This window comes from Neolamprologus multifasciatus, chromosome 18 (assembly GCF_963576455.1).
Source record: "Neolamprologus multifasciatus chromosome 18, fNeoMul1.2, whole genome shotgun sequence".
Lineage (NCBI taxonomy): Eukaryota > Metazoa > Chordata > Actinopteri > Cichliformes > Cichlidae > Neolamprologus > Neolamprologus multifasciatus.
Window position 1 is genome coordinate 4,929,828 of NC_140456.1, and position 19,491 is coordinate 4,949,318.

At 39.3% G+C, this 19,491-nt stretch overlaps 2 protein-coding genes across 4 annotated transcripts in view; both read left to right on the plus strand.

Moving 5' to 3' along the window:
• Nucleotides 1-19,491, plus strand: part of LOC146497155 (uncharacterized) — a 34,040-nt gene that overhangs the window by 8,790 nt on the left and 5,759 nt on the right. The window contains exon 4 of one of the 3 annotated variants that reach the window (XM_085140807.1): nucleotides 348-1,028. The exons of the other annotated variants lie outside the window; for them this stretch is intronic. Within the exon in view, the coding sequence (XP_084996933.1) occupies nucleotides 348-1,028 (681 nt within the window). The remainder of the gene's footprint in view (nucleotides 1-347; nucleotides 1,029-19,491) is intronic. 3 annotated transcript variants of the gene reach the window in all.
• LOC146497156 (uncharacterized) lies at nucleotides 5,865-10,830 on the plus strand. Its single transcript, XM_085141036.1, has 3 exons — nucleotides 5,865-6,034; nucleotides 9,847-10,062; nucleotides 10,590-10,830. Exons 1-3 carry the CDS (start codon nucleotides 5,968-5,970, stop codon nucleotides 10,811-10,813), a joined length of 507 nt encoding a protein of 168 aa, XP_084997162.1. The 5' UTR covers nucleotides 5,865-5,967; the 3' UTR covers nucleotides 10,814-10,830.

The following is a 19,491-nucleotide window of genomic DNA, read 5'->3' on the forward strand; positions in this document are numbered from 1 at the left end:
TTGTTGTTTTGTTTGATTGTATATTGTCTGTATTTTCTCACTGTAGATGGTCTGTAGTTGATATCACATATTTGTGATTCATCACAAGAGTTTAAATCACTTGAGAAATGTACGATTCCAAAGTTAAATCGATCACAGAAGAAGAGTGTTTTTCATAGAGTTTGTAAATGAGCAGCCAAAATGGTTTTAAATTAGTCAGCAAAACAGCTTCTCCCCACAACATGCCTTTCATTGGTATATCTGAGCAACATGTTTATCATGTGGTACCTGCTAATGGTTAAGATTACCTTGTAATTTCTGAAACATGTGTTGTTCTTGTCTTTTTTTTTTTAAATCTGTCACTTCAGATTTTCCACAACAAGACTGTAAGGACGAAAACCTGCTTGTACTGAAGCAGAAGACTTTTCCTGCTTTTCCTGAAGAAAGTGACCACAGTGACCCAGAACCAAGCAATGAACAGCTACTTTCTCAAAACTATCCTGAGACAGATCAGGACGAAAACAAGGATGATAACTCACACAGAAAAAAGTCAGATGAAGTCGTAGCAGGACTGAGAGTTCAAAATCCCAAGACAGCACATTTATGTAGCACCTGTGGGAAAAAATTTAATAAGATGGAAAACTTGAATCGACATATACAAATTCACACAGGTGAGAAGCCACATTCTTGTAGCGCCTGTGGAAAAAGATTTAGCCGGAAGTCACTCTTGAATAGACACATGCAAATTCACACTGCTGAGAAACTACATTCTTGTACCACCTGTGGGAAAAGATTTAGGCAGAAGTCACATTCGAAACAACACATGCCAGTTCACAAAGGTGAGAAACTACATTCTTGTACCACCTGTGGGAAAAGATTTAGCCAGAAGTCACATTCGAAACAACACATGCCAGTTCACACAGGTGAGAAACTACATTCTTGTAGCGCCTGTGGAAAAAGATTTAGCCAGAAGCCACATTCTTGTAGCGCCTGTGGAAAAAGATTTAGCCGGAAGTCACACTTGAATAGACACATGCAAATTCACACAGGTGAGAAACTACATTCTTGTAGTACCTGTAGGAAAAGATTTAACCAGAAGTCAAACTTGAATAGACACATGCTAATTCACACAGGTAAGAAGCCTCATTTTTGTAGCGTCTGTGGGAATGGATTTAGCCGGAAGGAACATTTGAATAGACACAAATGAAAAATGATGTTCCTGTAGCACCCGTGGGAAAAGATTTAATGTAAAATCTAATTTGAATATACACATGAGAATTCACAAGGGTGAAAAGATTTACTCACAAAGGACAGTTGAAGAGGCACATGTAAGTAACCACACCTGTACATTTGAAAATGCATATATGAAACCATGGTACATGCTAAAGGTAGAACACAAACAGTGTTTGGATCATTTAAAAATGAACATTTGAAATAAAAAACGTCATTTTCAAAACTGCACAAAATTTGTGCACCTTTATCACCTTTTTCTGCCGTTATTGTTTTATAGTTTATGGGCTTTGTCTTGGCTGAAGTTTCTTCATTTCTTTCGTCACGGCCTTGACAGTGCTTGAGATATTTTTGGTGTCTTAATGTAAAAACAACTATTTCTCAAAAACACAATCGGAAATGTCTGTATTTAAAAAATACAAGTGTTCATGAGGTAGCCTTAATTAAAGCCAGTTGTTTATCTGAAGTTCACAGTTTGAAGGTGTTTAAAGCAGCAAACAGTTGCAATCACTTTTCGCTGACTTGCACACTGCTAGAAGTCCTGTTGTTGTTTTGTTTTTGTTTTTTTTTACATTTTCTTTACATTGGCTTGACATATTTGGGAAGTGCTTTGTATACAGAAAAGGAATATTTTCGGGAATGACAATGTTAAGCAGTTACTCATATTGTTTGTGACCCACATACTTAGGTTGTTTATTCTCTATGTTTATATCATAACTGCTTTTATGTGAGCACCTGTTGATACCCAGCTGTTGTTTTGAGATATAATAATTTAGACTAATGTGTAACTTTAACAGTGTTCCATTTTGAATGGTTTGTGATATGTTGGTTGGTAGAAACTGAAACTGGATTTGAAGATGCACTTGGTAATTATTTTATATATATGTGAGTCACTTTGATGGTCCAAACTGCCCAAAGTTGTAGAAGCCCCTAATTAGTGACATTTATAGCTTACATTTAGCAGTGCAAATTGATTTAAAGATTTAAATTTATCTGTAGTATTAATTGCTTCTTACTATAAGGTTGGCATAACAGTCATTATTCCTGACCCTATGGGCTGACCTTGCCCCCCCCCCCCCAAACAAAAACAAAAACAAAAAAAAAACAACTATAAAAATGATGGATGAAAAGGTAATTGGAAGAAAGTCCAAAAAGTTATGCAAGACAAATGTTGAATATCATACAGGAATGCAAAGTTGTGTAAATTGATAGACTGGTCAAAGTGAGACATTAATAAACACATTTAATAGATAAATGCTTTTAAGAAAATGATTTTGACAAAATTGGGGAAATCAATCTAGTTTAAGATGGAATTAAATCAGTTTAAAGATAAAATATGGATAATTATATAATAAAGGAGGAGGAGCTCCTCTCCAATAAAGGAGCTCAGAAGTGCCCCGGGAGTCTTCATCTTTATTCATTTTTGTTGGCTTTTGGCTTGCATGTGCTTAAGGCGAACACGCTAGAGGTCTTTCCTTTCTTTTAAGTTTCTGATTAAGTTGTATGTTCAATAAAACTGTTGGCATCACACTTCACATCATCTCCTGTAAATTTTGTGTTTTTGTTTAAATTGTGTTCCAAAAGCCTGAACCAACATCTTTCCGGCCTGAAGAAATTCTGCAAAGCCTTTAAAATTTGCAACCCCACACTCCTGCTACTCTTTGAAAAACTAACAGTACTTCTAAACGAGATGTTAAACAGGGCTTCATGTGATCTGCCTTTTGGTGAAGCAACTGGCCAGAAAGATTGAACACATTCAAGGGGCTTCATCATACTGACTTCCTTCTCGTCCTCACTTTCCAGGTCCTCAACCGTACTCCATCAAAGGCTTCTGAAGTTGTGTTTTTCAGAACAAAAGTGGAGCACATAATAGCAAACATGGAACACACACCTCCCCTGCCTGCCAAGAGCATGTCTGACAATTTCCCTTTATAGCACCATCAGTGACGTGAAGACACATTGTTCAAACAAATCTGGTATTTTAATAATAATGGTATTTTCAGATTAAGTTAGCCAATTAGACATCACAGTGGACTTAATGCAGTCCACAATTCCTTAGGAGGTACCCAACATGAATTTAAACCAGCCTGCAATTTAATTAAATAACACACCCCTCCCTCTCTGAGCTTCAGTAACACCAATTTGCATCAAAATCTTGATTAAATCAAAATTCAAGAATCGTCTTAACTGTCTGAGTTGGGTTCAGTCTTCACAGTCACTGGAAGCTCTAATCTTACCGACGTACAGGTTCCAGACCACAACTGAGGCAGCAAATCCAAAAGTGCTTTTCTCCACAGAACCAAACTAGGCCGGTCCTGAAAAGAAGTAACTAACAGGTGTTATACTAATTCATAATGTTTATTATTTTATTACACCATGCAGGCTGCACTTCATTTACCTCAGTGGCAATATAGTGAATTAGACAGGTGTAATTAGTCTCGTTTGGCGTATAGATAGGTGGTCTTGTTATGTATTTAACCCATGTAGAAATTCTCTACCCACTCACAATTTGAAAATTGTGAAAATTTGTTTATGCTTTTTTTAATTTATTCCTTCTATTGTCTAATATAAGTTTGACCTGTGTCCACCAGGGGTGGTGAGTGACCTGGATGGACCCAGATAGCACTTTAGCTCAGTCCTACCACTAGTTGATACTAACTTACTTATATTTTTTCTCAACTGAATTTAGTAATTTACATATCAAAAGTCCCTGTCCTTGAGATCATCACTGTCTCCTCTGGCAGAGCTTCGACACCATTCAGAGGGAGACTGGGGACATTGAGTCTAAATGGACCATGTTCAGCACCTTCATTGCTGAGGCTGCACCACTGAGCTGGGGTCCGTGTCATGGTGTTAAACCCCTGTTATGACTGGTTTTACATCTCCTATAAACACTACAAGATTTTATTCTATTGTATATAGTATTTTATTTTATTCTAGTCTATTGTGTACAGTACCTTATTCTTATTCTTATCATCTTATCCTATTCCAGTGTTTTCTAATTTTTGCTATGTAACTTTCTGCTGTAACAAAAGAAATTTCCCACATGTGGGACTCATAAAGGTTATCTTATCTGATGTTATCTCTTATCTTATCACCCAGGACTGACCTGATGTATTAAATGCACTGAAAAAGTTTTAAAAAAAACCCCAAAAAAACATGACCCTCACAGTGCTCACCAGCTGGCCCAGATGGGCGTAGGCACGATTGAGCAGTTATATCATGGCGTCCTCAGCCCCGAGGTGGGGCTGGTAACAAACTGAAGGGTATACTGATGTGGCCTAACTATAGGGCGGAGCTGGTTGAGGATGAGTCTTTCCAGGTTCCTCATGATGTGGGTGTTTTGTTTGTCTCCTTATTTATGAAGAATGAGTCCTTTTATGATCTGCTACATGTTTTTATTATTCACATTTAGCTACCAGGAAGAACATGTATATCACTTTTCTAGCTCTCATACTTGTGTAGGTTTTCTCTTACCCTTTAGCTCACATCTTAGTGTCCACACAGATAGTTCCACCTTGATGTCTTGCATGGAACTATATTAACTTTACAGCATCAGCTTCTGATCACTAATCTAAAGGTCGGTGGTTCGATCCCAGGCTGCCTCCTGGCTGCATGCCAAGTATCCTTGGGCAAGATACTAACCCCATGTTTGCCTACTGGTGGTGGTCAGAGGGCCCGGTGGCGCCTGTGTCCGGCAGCCTCGCCTCTGTCAGTGCGCCCCAGGGCAGCTGTGGCTACAATGTAGCTTGCCATCGCTAGTGTGTGAATGTGAGTGTGAATGGGTGAATGACTGAATGTAGTGTAAAGCGCTTTGGGGTCCTTAAGGACTACAAAAGCGCTATACAAATGCAGGCCATTTACCATGTATATCACTTTTCTAGCTCTCATACTTGTGTAGGTTTTCTCTTACCCTTTAGCTCACATCTTAGTGTCCACACAGATAGTTCCACCTTGATGTCTTGCATGGAACTATATTAATTTTACAGCATCAGCTTCTGATCATTACAGTGGGAAGTCAGTGTCACACATCTGTAATACTGGGGGCCACTGTGACTTGGCGTCTTTAATACAGAAATGAGGCATGACGTCTTCCACTGCACTGCGACCTTCTGCAGACTCAGACTCAACATGAACATAAATACTTTTTATTTTTGTACAGTGATAAATTGTTAAATTGTTGTTAAAAATGTTAGCTGTTATTATCAGAGGGGAAGAGAAAGGCGACCACATCAACAGCCTTATCCTAATTGTCCACGATCATTTGCTCCACATGAAACTTTAATTTTCTCTGTGCTCTAAATGTATGTAGTTTATTTATGTTAATGTATTTGTATATTGTTATTTCACTTCCACTTCATGGACCGTACCAGAGAAATCAGGAGACCCTTGTTTATTAAAAAGATTTTATATAATTATTTTTAGAGTGACTATAATCAATGAAGGGATTATTCTTTGTTCTGTTAAATGATTAATGCTGGATCAAACTAAAGGGGTTTCCAATAAATCAAACTTAAATCAAAGAATTTTCTTATTTCTTTATTCCAGGATATCACTAATAATCTCATGGCAAAATCGCAGTTTTCTGCAAAGTACCAGACTTTATGTTGGACTGGACTGACCTGATGAGGGCAGTATTACGCCCTCATCAGCCTACCGTAAGAGCAATAAAAGAAGAATAGCGGCAATGGGGCCATTGAGAGATCCCGAGTTAAGTTTGAAGACGTTGGTTTGGCGGTATCGGTTGTTGTTGCAATAATGTCTTCAGTTCAGCATCTGAGAGAGTTTATCAAGGAGAGATTAACTTCTGCTGCACACAATACAGGTGAGTAAATTTGTGGAGGTGTAGGGGGTTGCGGGATTGTGTGATTTACTTGGGCATGATCTAAATGCTTTGCATAAATGCATTGATCTAAACTAGTAATACACCCCAGTAAAGTGTATGCAGCTATATCTGTGCAGTGTTGCGAAGGTTACTCTTAAAATGTTTTCCACTACAGATTACAAATAAATGGCCCAAATGTAGTTTGAAATGTATTTCGTTATTGCCGTGTGAATTATTGCTATTACTGAAGGCTACTAGCCACCTGTTACGTTCCTGTTTAGCCCCTAATCTCCTCAGTATGTTCAGCTGGTGCTAATTGGCCCCACCTAGTCTGGTGTTGATAAAAGCATACCTGACGCAGGCTTTCAGGAAGCTCACTAGTCTTTGCCTTGGTAGCCATTTTAGCCAACCTGCTATGCCAATTTAAGATAAAACCTCTATCTCACTAATACTCTGGTATTCATCTCCTTTTTACTGTTGCGGCTTTTGAGCCGGTTTTCTGAGAATCCATCCTACCTGACGAATCATCGTACCCATTGTTTCTGCGCATGCGCACAATACGAAATTAAGTTTCGAGCCGTCTTACCTTTGTGAAAATCAGCTAGAAAAATACTGACTGATAAAATTCAGTGCCAAACCATCCTGCCTTTGTGAATGTGATCTACAAGCATACTTTAACAGCTAAATTAAGTGGCAAATCGTCTTACCTTTGTTAATCTGAGCTAGAAACATACTCTGACTGGTAAATTAGAGTGCCACACCATGATACCTTTGTGACTGTGACCTAAAACCATACTTTAATGTGTAAAATGTAGTGGCAAACCATCCTGGTTTTATGAATATGAGCTACAAGTATACTCTGATGGGCAAAGTTAAGTGGCAAGCCGTCATACCTACTTAAATTTGTGGTGAAATTACTCTGTGAAAGCAGAAATGTGCATAAACTACTTACGGTAGGACGTTTTGCCAAAGTAGGATGGTTTGTCAGAACACCGCAATGTCGTATAGCAAAAATATATCCACCAAGCACACTCACCAATATTTTGTTTTCGAACTCCATTGCAGTTATTTCACACATTAAACCTTTGTTAGAAAATAATAAAACAAAAGTAAGCTGCAATAAATTACAGGTAGCAGTAAAACATTAACTCTTTTATGCTACGTCCACACCAACATGGGTATTTTTCTATGCATTTGGTCCTTTCGTCCGCACGTAAACAGTGTTTCGAATCACCGAAAAGGTTGGAGAAAACTCAGTTTTTGCATTTACCTGTGGTCGAAGAATACGGAGTTCATCACACAATGTCAGAGATGTGTGCCTTTCACATCACACTGTGCGCCATGTTATTGTTTACATGAGATTAATTTCTGCAATGGCAGATAGTAAGATTAACAGTATTTTGAATCTATCTGCAGTTTTTACACACTTGCATATACACAAGCAGCTACTGTCCCTCCATTTAGAAAGGCGGAGGTGAAATTATTTTACGTGTAGTTTTTTTTTCCCCCCTGTGTAATAATATTCAACATTGCTATCAAAAAATGGGTTCAAAAACATAAACAACTGTGGGATACTGTTTGTGCATGATTTGGACAGCCTAGCGCATCCTCCCGATGCAGGGGAAACAAATTCTGTTGGGGGTACCTACCTTTTTTTTTTTTCTCCTGCCCCGTTTGGTTCTTTTGCCATCAGAATTATTGTCTAAAGGCGAGGAAAGATGCCCAACGGATTTACTTTATAGGGATATAGGGAAGCGCTGTATAAGGTTCCCGATGTTTGGGTGGTTGACCGGGATGGATTTTCTCCAGTCACTTTCTCGTCATCCCTGACGTGCTCTCCGTTGTTTTTTCCCTGCTAATTTTAGCAGCCAGCTTCGGTATCACGTGGTATAAGGCTCCGCCCTTGTCATTTGTTGAGCAGGAAGAGTGAGCGCTTGTCTTCATGCAGATTACGTCCCGGATCAAAATGCGGTACAGTCGTTGTCCTTTTTTTTTTTTTTTTAAATCGTTGTCATTTGGAAATGAGATCGCACATAAGTATGAATTGAGATTGCGATTTTCTAACGATTAATCGTGCAGCCCTACTTACTATGCAAACATGACAAGTGAAATCCTCCGCAGCAAGCTTAAACATGTGAGAGGTTGATCGCGCAGAGAATCGCTGAGCGTTATGTGAGTGCGTGTGTAAAAGCAGCAGGATATAAGGCAAAAAGAAAGTGCAGCTTTATGGTTTCATGGACAGAAGAATTTCTGTGGCTGCAACATGACGAGCTAAATAATAACCAGGGGTGCACATGATTGGTCCGCAGGTGCGCATTCGCTGTTAAAATAAAAAAGATAAGAAGTTGCAACGCGTGTTTGCGTACATAAGATTTTCTGGAGGAGGACAGACATTTGTTTATAACTCTTAAAGATGTCGAAGAAGCAAGCTCCTTTAAGCAATTGGTGTTCCTCCACCTCCAAAGAAATGTCAGAAGGAGTCCGAACCACAAAACAAGCGCGTATTCTTGGAAAAGTGGTTGCAGGAGGTGAGCTGGCTTAAAACAAATGATGAACGCACAGAGATTTGGTGCAGAATGTGCTGTGAAAATCCCACTCTAGCGGACAAAAACAGTGCCTTTTATATGGACGCAAACTCGCGTTGCAACTTCTTATCTTGTGCGCGTCTTTTATATTGACAGCGAATGCGCACATGCGGACCACTTATGTGCACCCGTGTAAATAACATAATGTTCTGCCGGGTGTGTCGTTGGTTTTCCCTCGATTTCTGAGTCGACAAGCGCCTCTGTTACTGGGACCAGTAATTTTAAGAAAGGCCCCCATTGGAAATGCATTATTGCTCAGTCTGCAATATCTTTCCCAGAACAAACACCAATTGCAAATAACATACTAAAAATAAACCTGAAAGATCTGTTTAGAACAGCGTACTATGTTGCAAAGAGTGAACTACCACTGGCACAATTTAGCAGTCTTTGCAAACTTCAAAAAGCAAATGGCCTCGATCTTGGTTCCACTTGCCTCTTATCCGTGCCTTCAGTGGAAATTTCAAATTCAGGATCTGAAACAGACTGATTCATGTTTTACACAGTTCTTACAAGTTCATAGAAATTTCTGTTCAATTAGAACCAAGTATTTGAGTTGATGATTGTAATTTTTATACAATGTTGTAATTTGTGTTTCAACAATTTTTTGATTAATGTTTTGTTTCCGTTACAATATTATACATTAAAGTATAATAATGTAACGGAAACAAAACAGGAAACAAAACATCAATCAAAAAATTGCTCTTCTTTATTCGGGCTACTTAAATTTATTTTGAAGAGTCCCTGCCCGAAGGGCTACCAGGGATTTTGAAATTTTGCGAGCCCTGGGTAGCAGTAAAACTATTAACTCTTTTATGCTACGTCCACACCAACATGGGTATTTTTTGATGCATTTGGTCCTTTCGTCCGCATGTAAACAGCGTTTCGAATCACCGAAAAGGTTGGAGAAAACTCAGTTTTTGCATTTACCTTTTATAGATGTAGTTTATAGATGAGAAGCAAAAAAGAGCCTTCAGGTGCTCAAAAGAAACCTTAGACTCAAGTGTAAGAACAGGCGTCTGTTACAACTTATATCTAAAAATATATAGTTTAATGCATTGGTCAAAAAACAACATCAACATCACCCAATGAACACATGACTATGAGTGAATGTTTCTGTGGCAGCATCTGCAAGAATGCAAGAGCCCTTGAAACCATAAGGTAAATTCTCAATAGGTGACCCCTTTTAATCCTTCTTGATTCTTCTTCCTCCCTTTGTTGAACACGAAGGTCTGGATGATCAGCAGGTCAGTGACCAGGAAAGGAGCTCCAGTCTGGACCAGCAGGACACAGAGCCTCCAAAGATTAAAGAGGAACAGGAGGAAATCTCCATCAGTGGGGAAGGAGAGCAGCTTGAACTGAAGCAGGAAGCTGAAAGCATTTATGTCTGGGCCAGAGAACAGCTGGATTTGTTGTGGAATCCTGGAGTAAAGCTGACCAGAATAGGTATGTAAAAGTGTCATATACAGATTTCATAATATAGAAATGAATATGACTCATCAAAATGTCAAAAAGACACATGGCGTTACAGGTAGCAGTAAAACTATTAACTCTTTTATGCTACGTCCACACCAACATGGGTATTTTTCTATGCATTTGGTCCTTTCGTCCGCACGTAAACAGTGTTTCGAATCACCGAAAAGGTTGGAGAAAACTCAGTTTTTGCATTTACCTTTTATAGATGTAGTTTATAGATGAGAAGCAAAAAAGAGCCGTCAGGTGCTCAAAATAAACCTTAGACTCAAGGAGTAAGAATAGGCGTCCATTACAACTTATATCTAAAAATATATAGTTTAATGCATTGGTCAAAAAACAACATCAACATCACCCAATGAACACATGACTATGAGTGAATGTTTCTGTGGCAGCATCTGCAAGAATGCAAGAGCCCTTGAAACCATAAGGTAAATTCTCAATAGGTGACCCCTTTTAATCCTTCTTGATTCTTCTTCCTCCCTTTGTTGAACACGAAGGTCTGGATGATCAGCAGGTCAGTGACCAGGAAAGGAGCTCCAGTCTGGACCAGCAGGACACAGAGCCTCCAAAGATTAAAGAGGAACAGGAGGAAATCTCCATCAGTGGGGAAGGAGAGCAGCTTGAACTGAAGCAGGAAGCTGAAAGCATTTATGTCTGGGCCAGAGAACAGCTGGATTTGTTGTGGAATCCTGGAGTAAAGCTGACCAGAATAGGTATGTAAAAGTGTCATATACAGATTTCATAATATAGAAATGAATATGACTCATCAAAATGTCAAAAAGACACATGGCGTTACAGGTAGCAGTAAAACATTAACTCTTTTATGCTACGTCCACACCAACATGGGTATTTTTCTATGCATTTGGTCCTTTCGTCCGCACGTAAACGGCGTTTCGAATCACTGAAAAGGTTGGAGAAAACTCAGTTTTTGCATTTACCTGTGGTCGAAGAATACGGAGTTCATCACACAATGTCAGAGATGTGTGCCTTTCACATCACGCTGTGCGCCATGTTATTGTTTACATGAGATTAATTTCTGCAATGGCAGATAGTAAGATTAACAGTATTTTGAATCTATCTGCAGTTTTTACACACTTGCATATACACAAGCAGCTACTGTCCCTCCATTTAGAAAGGCAGAGGTGTAATTATTTTACGCGTAGTTTTTTTTTTTCCCCCCCTGTGTAATAATATTCAACATTGCTATCAAAAAATGGGTTCAAAGACATAAACAACTGTGGGATACTGTTTGTGCATGATTTGGACAGCCTAGCGCATCCTCCCGATGCAGGGGAAACAAATTCTGTTGGGGGTACCTACTTTTTTTTTTTTTTTTTTTTTTTCCTGTCCCGTTTGGTTCTTTTGCCATCAGAATTATTGTCTAAAGGCGAGGAAAGATGCCCAACGGATTTACTTTATAGGGATATAGGGAAGCGCTGTATAAGGTTCCCAATGTTTGGGTGGTTGACCGGGACGGATTTTTTCCAGTCACTTTCTCGTCATCCCTGACGTGCTCTCCGTTGTTTTTTCCCTGCTAATTTTAGCAGCCAGCTTCGGTATCACGTGGTATAAGGCTCCGCCCTTGTCATTTGTTGAGCAGGAAGAGTGAGCGCTTGTTTTCATGCAGATTATGTCCCGGATCAAAATGCGGTACAGTCGTCGTCTTTTTTTTTTTTTTTTTTTAAATCGTTGTCATTTGGAAATGAGATCGCACATAAGTATGAATTGAGATCGCGATTTTCTAACGATTAATCGTGCAGCCCTACTTACCCTCCAAAGAAATGTCAGAAGGAGTCCGAACCACAAAACAAGCGCGTATTCTTGGAAAAGTGGTTGCAGGAGGTGAGCTGGCAAACAAATGATGAACGCACAGAGATTTGGTGCAGAATGTGCTGTGAAAATCCCACTCTAGCGGACAAAAACAGTGCCTTTTATATGGACGCAAACTCGCGTTGCAACTTCTTATCTTGTGCGCGTCTTTTATATTGACAGCGAATGCGCACATGCGGACCACTTATGTGCACCCGTGTAAATAACAATGTTCTGCCGGGTGTGTTGTTGGTTTTCCCTCGATTTCTGAGTCGACAAGCGCCTCTGTTACTGGGACCAGTAATTTTAAGAAAGGCCCCCATTGGAAATGCATTATTGCTCAGTCTGCAATATCTTTCCCAGAACAAACACCAATTGCAAATAACATACTAAAAATAAACCTGAAAGATCTGTTTAGAACAGCGTACTATGTTGCAAAGAGTGAACTACCACTGGCACAATTTAGCAGTCTTTGCAAACTTCAAAAAGCAAATGGCCTCGATCTTGGTTCCACTTGCCTCTTATCCGTGACTTCAGTGGAAATTTCAAATTCAGGATCTGAAACAGACTGATTCATGTTCTACACAGTTCTTACAAGTTCATAGAAATTTCTGTTCAATTAGAACCAAGTATTTGAGTTGATGATTGTAATTTTTATACAATGTTGTAATTTGTGTTTCAACAATTTTTTGATTAATGTTTTGTTTCCTTTACAATATTATACATTAAAGTATAATAATGTAACGGAAACAAAACATCAATCAAAAAATTGCTCTTTATTTATTCGGGCTACTTAAATTTATTTTGAAGAGTCCCTGCCCGAAGGGCTACCAGGGATTTTGAAATTTTGCGAGCCCTGGGTAGCAGTAAAACTATTAACTCTTTTATGCTACGTCCACACCAACATGGGTATTTTTTGATGCATTTGGTCCTTTCGTCCGCATGTAAACAGCGTTTCGAATCACCGAAAAGGTTGGAGAAAACTCAGTTTTTGCATTTACCTTTTATAGATGTAGTTTATAGATGAGAAGCAAAAAAGAGCCGTCAGGTGCTCAAAATAAACCTTAGACTCAAGGAGTAAGAACAGGCGTCCATTACAACTTATATCTAAAAATATATAGTTTAATGCATTGGTCAAAAAACAACATCAACATCACCCAATGAACACATGACTATGAGTGAATGTTTCTGTGGCAGCATCTGCAAGAATGCAAGAGCCCTTGAAACCATAAGGTAAATTCTCAATAGGTGACCCCTTTTAATCCTTCTTGATTCTTCTTCCTCCCTTTGTTGAACACGAAGGTCTGGATGATCAGCAGGTCAGTGACCAGGAAAGGAGCTCCAGTCTGGACCAGCAGGACACAGAGCCTCCAAAGATTAAAGAGGAACAGGAGGAAATCTCCATCAGTGGGGAAGGAGAGCAGCTTGAACTGAAGCAGGAAGCTGAAAGCATTTATGTCTGGGCCAGAGAACAGCTGGATTTGTTGTGGAATCCTGGAGTAAAGCTGACCAGAATAGGTATGTAAAAGTGTCATATACAGATTTCATAATATAGAAATGAATATGACTCATCAAAATGTCAAAAAGACACATGGCGTGCATTACCGCCTGGGATACTGCCTCACTGAAGACATGTTTTCTGTTAGCATAGTAAAATAAAAACTGGATTTCAAATCTTCTGTTTAATAAAAAAAACAAAAAAATCCACCATATTTAAGTCATGTTAGTCCAGAACTGTACACAATATGTAGAAAAATGTTGAGACGATGAAAACTGGATTATTGGCCACAAGGACCAAGTTGGAGTGGCAAGCTGTACGCCTCATAAATTATGACTTTCTGCATGTAGACAGAATTCTCCGCTGTTCACTGCATGAGAGATAATATTTGAATATCGCTCACATATAGAATAGAATAGAATTCAACTTTGTCATTGCACATGTCACAGGTACAAGGCAACGAAATGCAGTTTGCATCCATCCAGAAGTGCTTTAGCCATGATATAGATATATTACAAATATATATTAGCAATAATATAGATATGTGAGTATATTACAGAAATGGGTCTATTATGGTATGTTATAATGTACACTGTACGAAGTATGTTATGAATATGCTTTATCTATAAGTATGTACAGGCTGTAGTGAGTACAAGCTATGAACAGGATATAAATATAAAAACTATACAGAACATGAAATTAAAAAAAACTATACAAAAATATGAGATATACAGTTATACAGAAATGTGAACTATGCAGGTTATAAACAGTTGTAGATTTAAAAATTATCGTATTGTACAGAATGATTATTTACACAGAATTATACAGTAGTGCAGTTAAGATAAGTGAGATATGTGGATAATTTCTACAGAAGCTATATAAAGTGGTTGTGAGTGGTGGTTCAGTCCATGTTATTGTGTGTATGAGGGTACAGTTGTCCATTGTGTGTGTAGATGGTTGTGAGTGTGTGTATGTCCAGTCCATGTGTTTAGTGTGGGTCAGATGTCAGGAGGCAGAGTTCAGGAGTCTGACAGCTGTGGGGAAGAAGCTGTTCCGGTACCTGGTGGTCTTAGTCCGGAGGCTCCTGTAGCACCTCCCAGAGGGCAGGAGGGTGAAGAGTCCATGTGATGGGTGACTGGGGTCTTTGATGATTTTCCCAGCTCTTTTCAGACACCGCTTCCTGTAGATGTCCTTTATGGCAGGAAGTGGTGCTCCGGCGATGCGTTGGGCAGTTTTCACAACCCTCTGCAACGCCTTCCGGTCCTAGACAGAGCAGTTCCCATACCAGACTGTTATACAGTTGGTCAGGATGCTCTCGATGGTGCAGCGATAGAAGTTCACCACGATGTCTGAGGACAGGTGGTTCTTCCTCAGTCCTCAAGAAGAAGAGGCGCTGGTGAGCCTTCTTGACCAGCTTGGAGCAGTTGGTCGTCCAGATGAGATCCTCGGAGATGTGAACTCCCAGGAACTTGAAGCTGCTCACACGCTCCACAGCTGTCCCCTTAATGTAGATGGGTGGATGTGGGTCAGCATTCCTCCTGTAGTCCACGATGAGCTCCTTGGTCTTCTCAGTGTTAAGTAGCAGATTGTTTGTGTCGCACCACTCAGCCAGACGATCCACCTCCTCCCTGTAGGCGGCCTCATCGTTGTGAATGATGAGGCCAATCACTGTGGTGTCATCTGCAAACTTAATGATGGTGTTAGAACCACCGGCAGGTCTGCAGTCGTGGGTGAAGAGGGAGTAGAGGAAAGGGCTCATCACACAGCCTTGTGGTACACCGGTGTTCATTGTGATTGTAGATGAGCAGTCGTTATCCAGCCGGACATGTTGGGGGCGGTTGGTCCGTGCAGCAGCTGGGCATCACGTGGAACCCTGAAGTAAAGTTGCACAGAATAGGTATGCAAAACCTTAATAAATAGATTCCGTTTTGTATTAAGAAATCTATTTCACGTTGGGTCCTAATGAGACCTCAGAGATATGTTATAGAGACGCATGACAAATCTAAGGACGAACTGCAACAAGGAAACTGACGTAATATTCTAAGAGCCAAAATGTCTAGCCCTCCAAGTGTCGCCCCTGTCAGGACTGTCCTAAGTTGGAAATAATTAAGTTGAGTACAAGAGAGAGGAAGACACCCTACAATGAGTTGAAACATTGATAATTATTCCTGCATATACATTTTTGTCATTCATATTGTCACTTTGTTTGGCCTGTGCAGTGATGTTATTGGTGGATTTCCTAATTGTGTGGCCAATCCATCATCACTTTCTTTCAGAACTGGTATTGCTATTGGTTCCTGGTTTGTTCTTGACTACATTTTTTTTAATCTTCTCTGGCCACTGGATACAGAGGATTTGCTGCAAGCAGATGTTGATGAATGTCTATAACATACAGAGCACTGTCTTTGTCCTGCTCCATGTTTATGAACTATAGAGAAGTATAGGTTTGACCCTGATTTTAAAAATGCTCCGCTTGGTGGAATTTCTGACCTCTTGAGTTTCAAACATCTTTTTAAATTATGTTGTTTCTTTTTTTCTTCATTCATACATAAGGCACACTATCGATATCTTGATATTTAAGAAGTGAAATGAAGTTTATTGGATTTACAGAAAGTGTGCAATTTTTTAAACAAAATCAGGCAGGTGCATAAATTTGGGCACCACAAAAAAGGACATGAAATCAATATTTTGTGGATCTGCCTTTTGCAGAAATTACAGCCTCTAAATGCTTCCTGTAGGTTCCAATGAGAGTCTGGATTGTGGTTGAAGGTATTTTGGACCCTTCCTCTTTACAAAACATCTCTAGTTCATTCAGGTTTGGTGGCTTCCGAGCATGGACAGCTCTCTTTAACTCACACCCAAGATTTTCAGTAATTTTCAGGTCTGGGGACCGAGATGGCCATTCCAGAACGTTGTACTTGTTCCTCTGCATGAAAGCCTTAGTGGATTTTGAGTAGTGTTTCGGGTCGTTGTCTTGTTGAAAGATCCAGCCCCGGCGCAGCTTCAGCTTTGTCACTGATTCCTGGACATTGGTCTCCAGGATCTGCTGATACTGAGTGGAATCCATGTGTCCCTCAACTTTGACAAGATTCCCAGTCCGTGCATAACACCCTTTGTTATGCCCAAATAGCTCATTTTTAGTTTCATCAGCCCACAGCACCTTATTCCAGAATGAAGCTGGCTTGTCCAAATGTGCTTTAGCATACCTCAAGCGGCTCTGTTTGTGCTGTGGGCGGAGAAAAGGCTTCCTCTGCATCACTCTTGCATACAGCATCTCCTTGTGTAAAGTGCCTGAAATGGTTGAACGTTGCACAGTGACTCCATCTGCTGCAAGATGATGTTGTAGGTCTTTGGTGCTGGTCTGTGTGTTGACTCTGAATGTTCTCACCATTCGTCGCTTCTGTCTATCCGAGATTTTTCTTGGTCTGCCACTTCGAGCCTTAACTTGAACTGAGCCTGTGGTCTTTCATTTTCTCAATATGTTCCTAACTGTGGAAACAGAAAGCTTAAATCTCTGAGACAACTTTCTGTATCCTTCCCCTAACCATGATTGTGAACAGTCTTTGTCTTTAGGTCATTTGAGAGTAGACCCCCCATGTTGCTACTCTTCAGAGAAAATTAAAAGAGGAGGGAAACTTACAATTGACCTACATTTATTCACCTGTAAATGTAGGTCAGAGCTTACTAAGCCAATTTGAGTTCCAATAATTAGTTCTAAAGGTTTTGGAATCAATAAAATGACAACAGTGCCAAAATTTATGCACCTGTCTGATTTTGTTTAAACAATTATTGCACCAGGCAGGGCCGCCCACTCTCCCCTTCACTGTTTGCAATTTCTATTGAACCACTAGCAGCAGCAATTAGACAGAATTCAGTAATTAAGGGCATAAAATGCAAGAACTTGGAACTTAAAATCAGCCTTTATGCAGATGATGTGTTACTTTCTCTCCAAAACTCACAAACCAATATCTCTGGGGTGATTAAATTGATAAACTCTTGCAAGAATATCAGATTACTCAATTAACTGGCCAAAATCTACAGTCCTTCTGATTAATTGCCCCTTCCATAATTCTTCTTCTACACCACTGCAATCGGGAAATATAAAATATTTAGGTATTATCGTTTTTCCCAAGCTTGCAGATCTAACTAAATTAAACCATATCCCACTTTTAAAGAAAGTAGAAGGTGATCTGGCTAGGTGGAAATGTCTACCCATATCACTCATGGGAAGGGTTGCCGCTATAAAAATGATGGTCTTACCAAAAATAAATTATTTATTCTCAATAATCCCAACTAAACCGGCACAAGATTGGTTCAGGTCTCTAGATTCATATGTCCAAACTCCTTTGGAAAAATAAACCCCCAATTATTAGCTTAAAAACACTACAAAAGACCAAGGATAAAGGAGGATTAGAACTACCTAACTTTCAGCACTACTTCTTCAGTTTATCTCAGGATGGCTAAAACATACCTTCTTAGACAAACCTTGGCTAGATGTAGAACAAGCACTTTGCAATAATCTAGAGATTTCAGACCTAACATTTATCAGCTCAAATATCCAACGACATGAATGCTTCAAAAGCGTCAGCATCAGCTCTTCTCTGACAGCATGGTGGGAGTTTCTAAAATTGACGGAGTCTTCATTAATCCCATGCAAACGTACACCTATCTGGAACAACCCTGACATATTACAAAACAATAATATGATAAACTTTCCAGATTGGAGTGGTGCAGGAATAAAATACTTAGAACATATATTAGAAGGAACAGAATTTATTCCATTTGACAGACTAGTTACACAATATGGGATCAACAAGAAAAGCTTTTTAGAATATCAACAAATTAAATCCATAGTAAAAAAGAAATTTAAACCGGGTCAAGTTGAACTACAAACACCACCAAGTGTGGTACAATTTCTTACTCTTAAAACCCCCAAATTACTTTCCAAAATATACAGAATGCTTTCTAAAACAGATGAATCAATATCACTTCCTATTGCAAAATGGGAAGCGGATTTATCAGCTTCCCGGCTTTCCAGATTACAACTGGCTGAGGAGAAGGCTACCTGTGGGGACCTAATCAGGTCGTAAGTCCCTGTTTAAAAGGATTGTAGCGATTCAATCCAGTCCAAAAGCATAAAGAACTATTTTCCTAAAACAAAATAAGACAAATGAATGAGCTCATGTTGCTGAGGGTGGAGAATCTGATTACTTGCGCGGGAGTCTCCACTATCAGCAAAAAGCTGGTGTGAATGCATGTGAGTGAATTTGTGTGACTAGACCAAAGTTGGGATGACTAACTTTTTTAATTTCCTAAGCTTGGGTGAAGCATTTTTAGTTTGACACATGAGATGTGTCAAAAAAAGGGGGAATTTAAGGTTTGAAATAGGTTTTAGGATCATTTTATGACTTTTGGATTTTTTTGATAATCTAGATATGGTAAAACTGAGGCAGAAATTGTTATTTTTTTATGTTAAGGTTAGAGGATTAAAGTGAACTGAATCCTGTTTAGAAGATAAAATGCCGGTGTTTATAAGAAGTAGTGTACAAAACTTTAAGGGAAACTGTGGGAATAAAAGATATAGGGAAACTAGTGAAGATTGTGGGAGTAGAAAATGTTTGATTTCTAGAAGAAGTGGTTATAATGCAGGCTTACACATACAGATATTACATAGATTTATTTTTAGGATAGAGGAGAGAGCTTATACATAGAAATGATTTTTACACATTGCATTTTGGTGCTTATTAAAGAGTTGTGGCTCAGTCTATTAATGAAGGTCAAAAGCTTTGTTTGGCGCGAATGTCCAGGCAATTTATTGTGCTAAGTGACTAGAGGGCGCACATGCTTACAAACACATAGAATCCATAAACCTGTCAGGCCAAAGGCCTGAAATTCATTTAGCTTATAACTGAAGTTGAGCTTGCTTAGCAACAAGTGATAGGAAAGAAGAGAAACTTGTTGATATAATTCGTGCCATTAACAAAAGAGGCCACTGTGGAAGCTAACTCTAGTTTATAGAGGAGCAAAATGAAATAAAGATGCTATATCAAGAACAGGTTAGGACACGGGAAATGTGAGTTTTAAAATGAAGT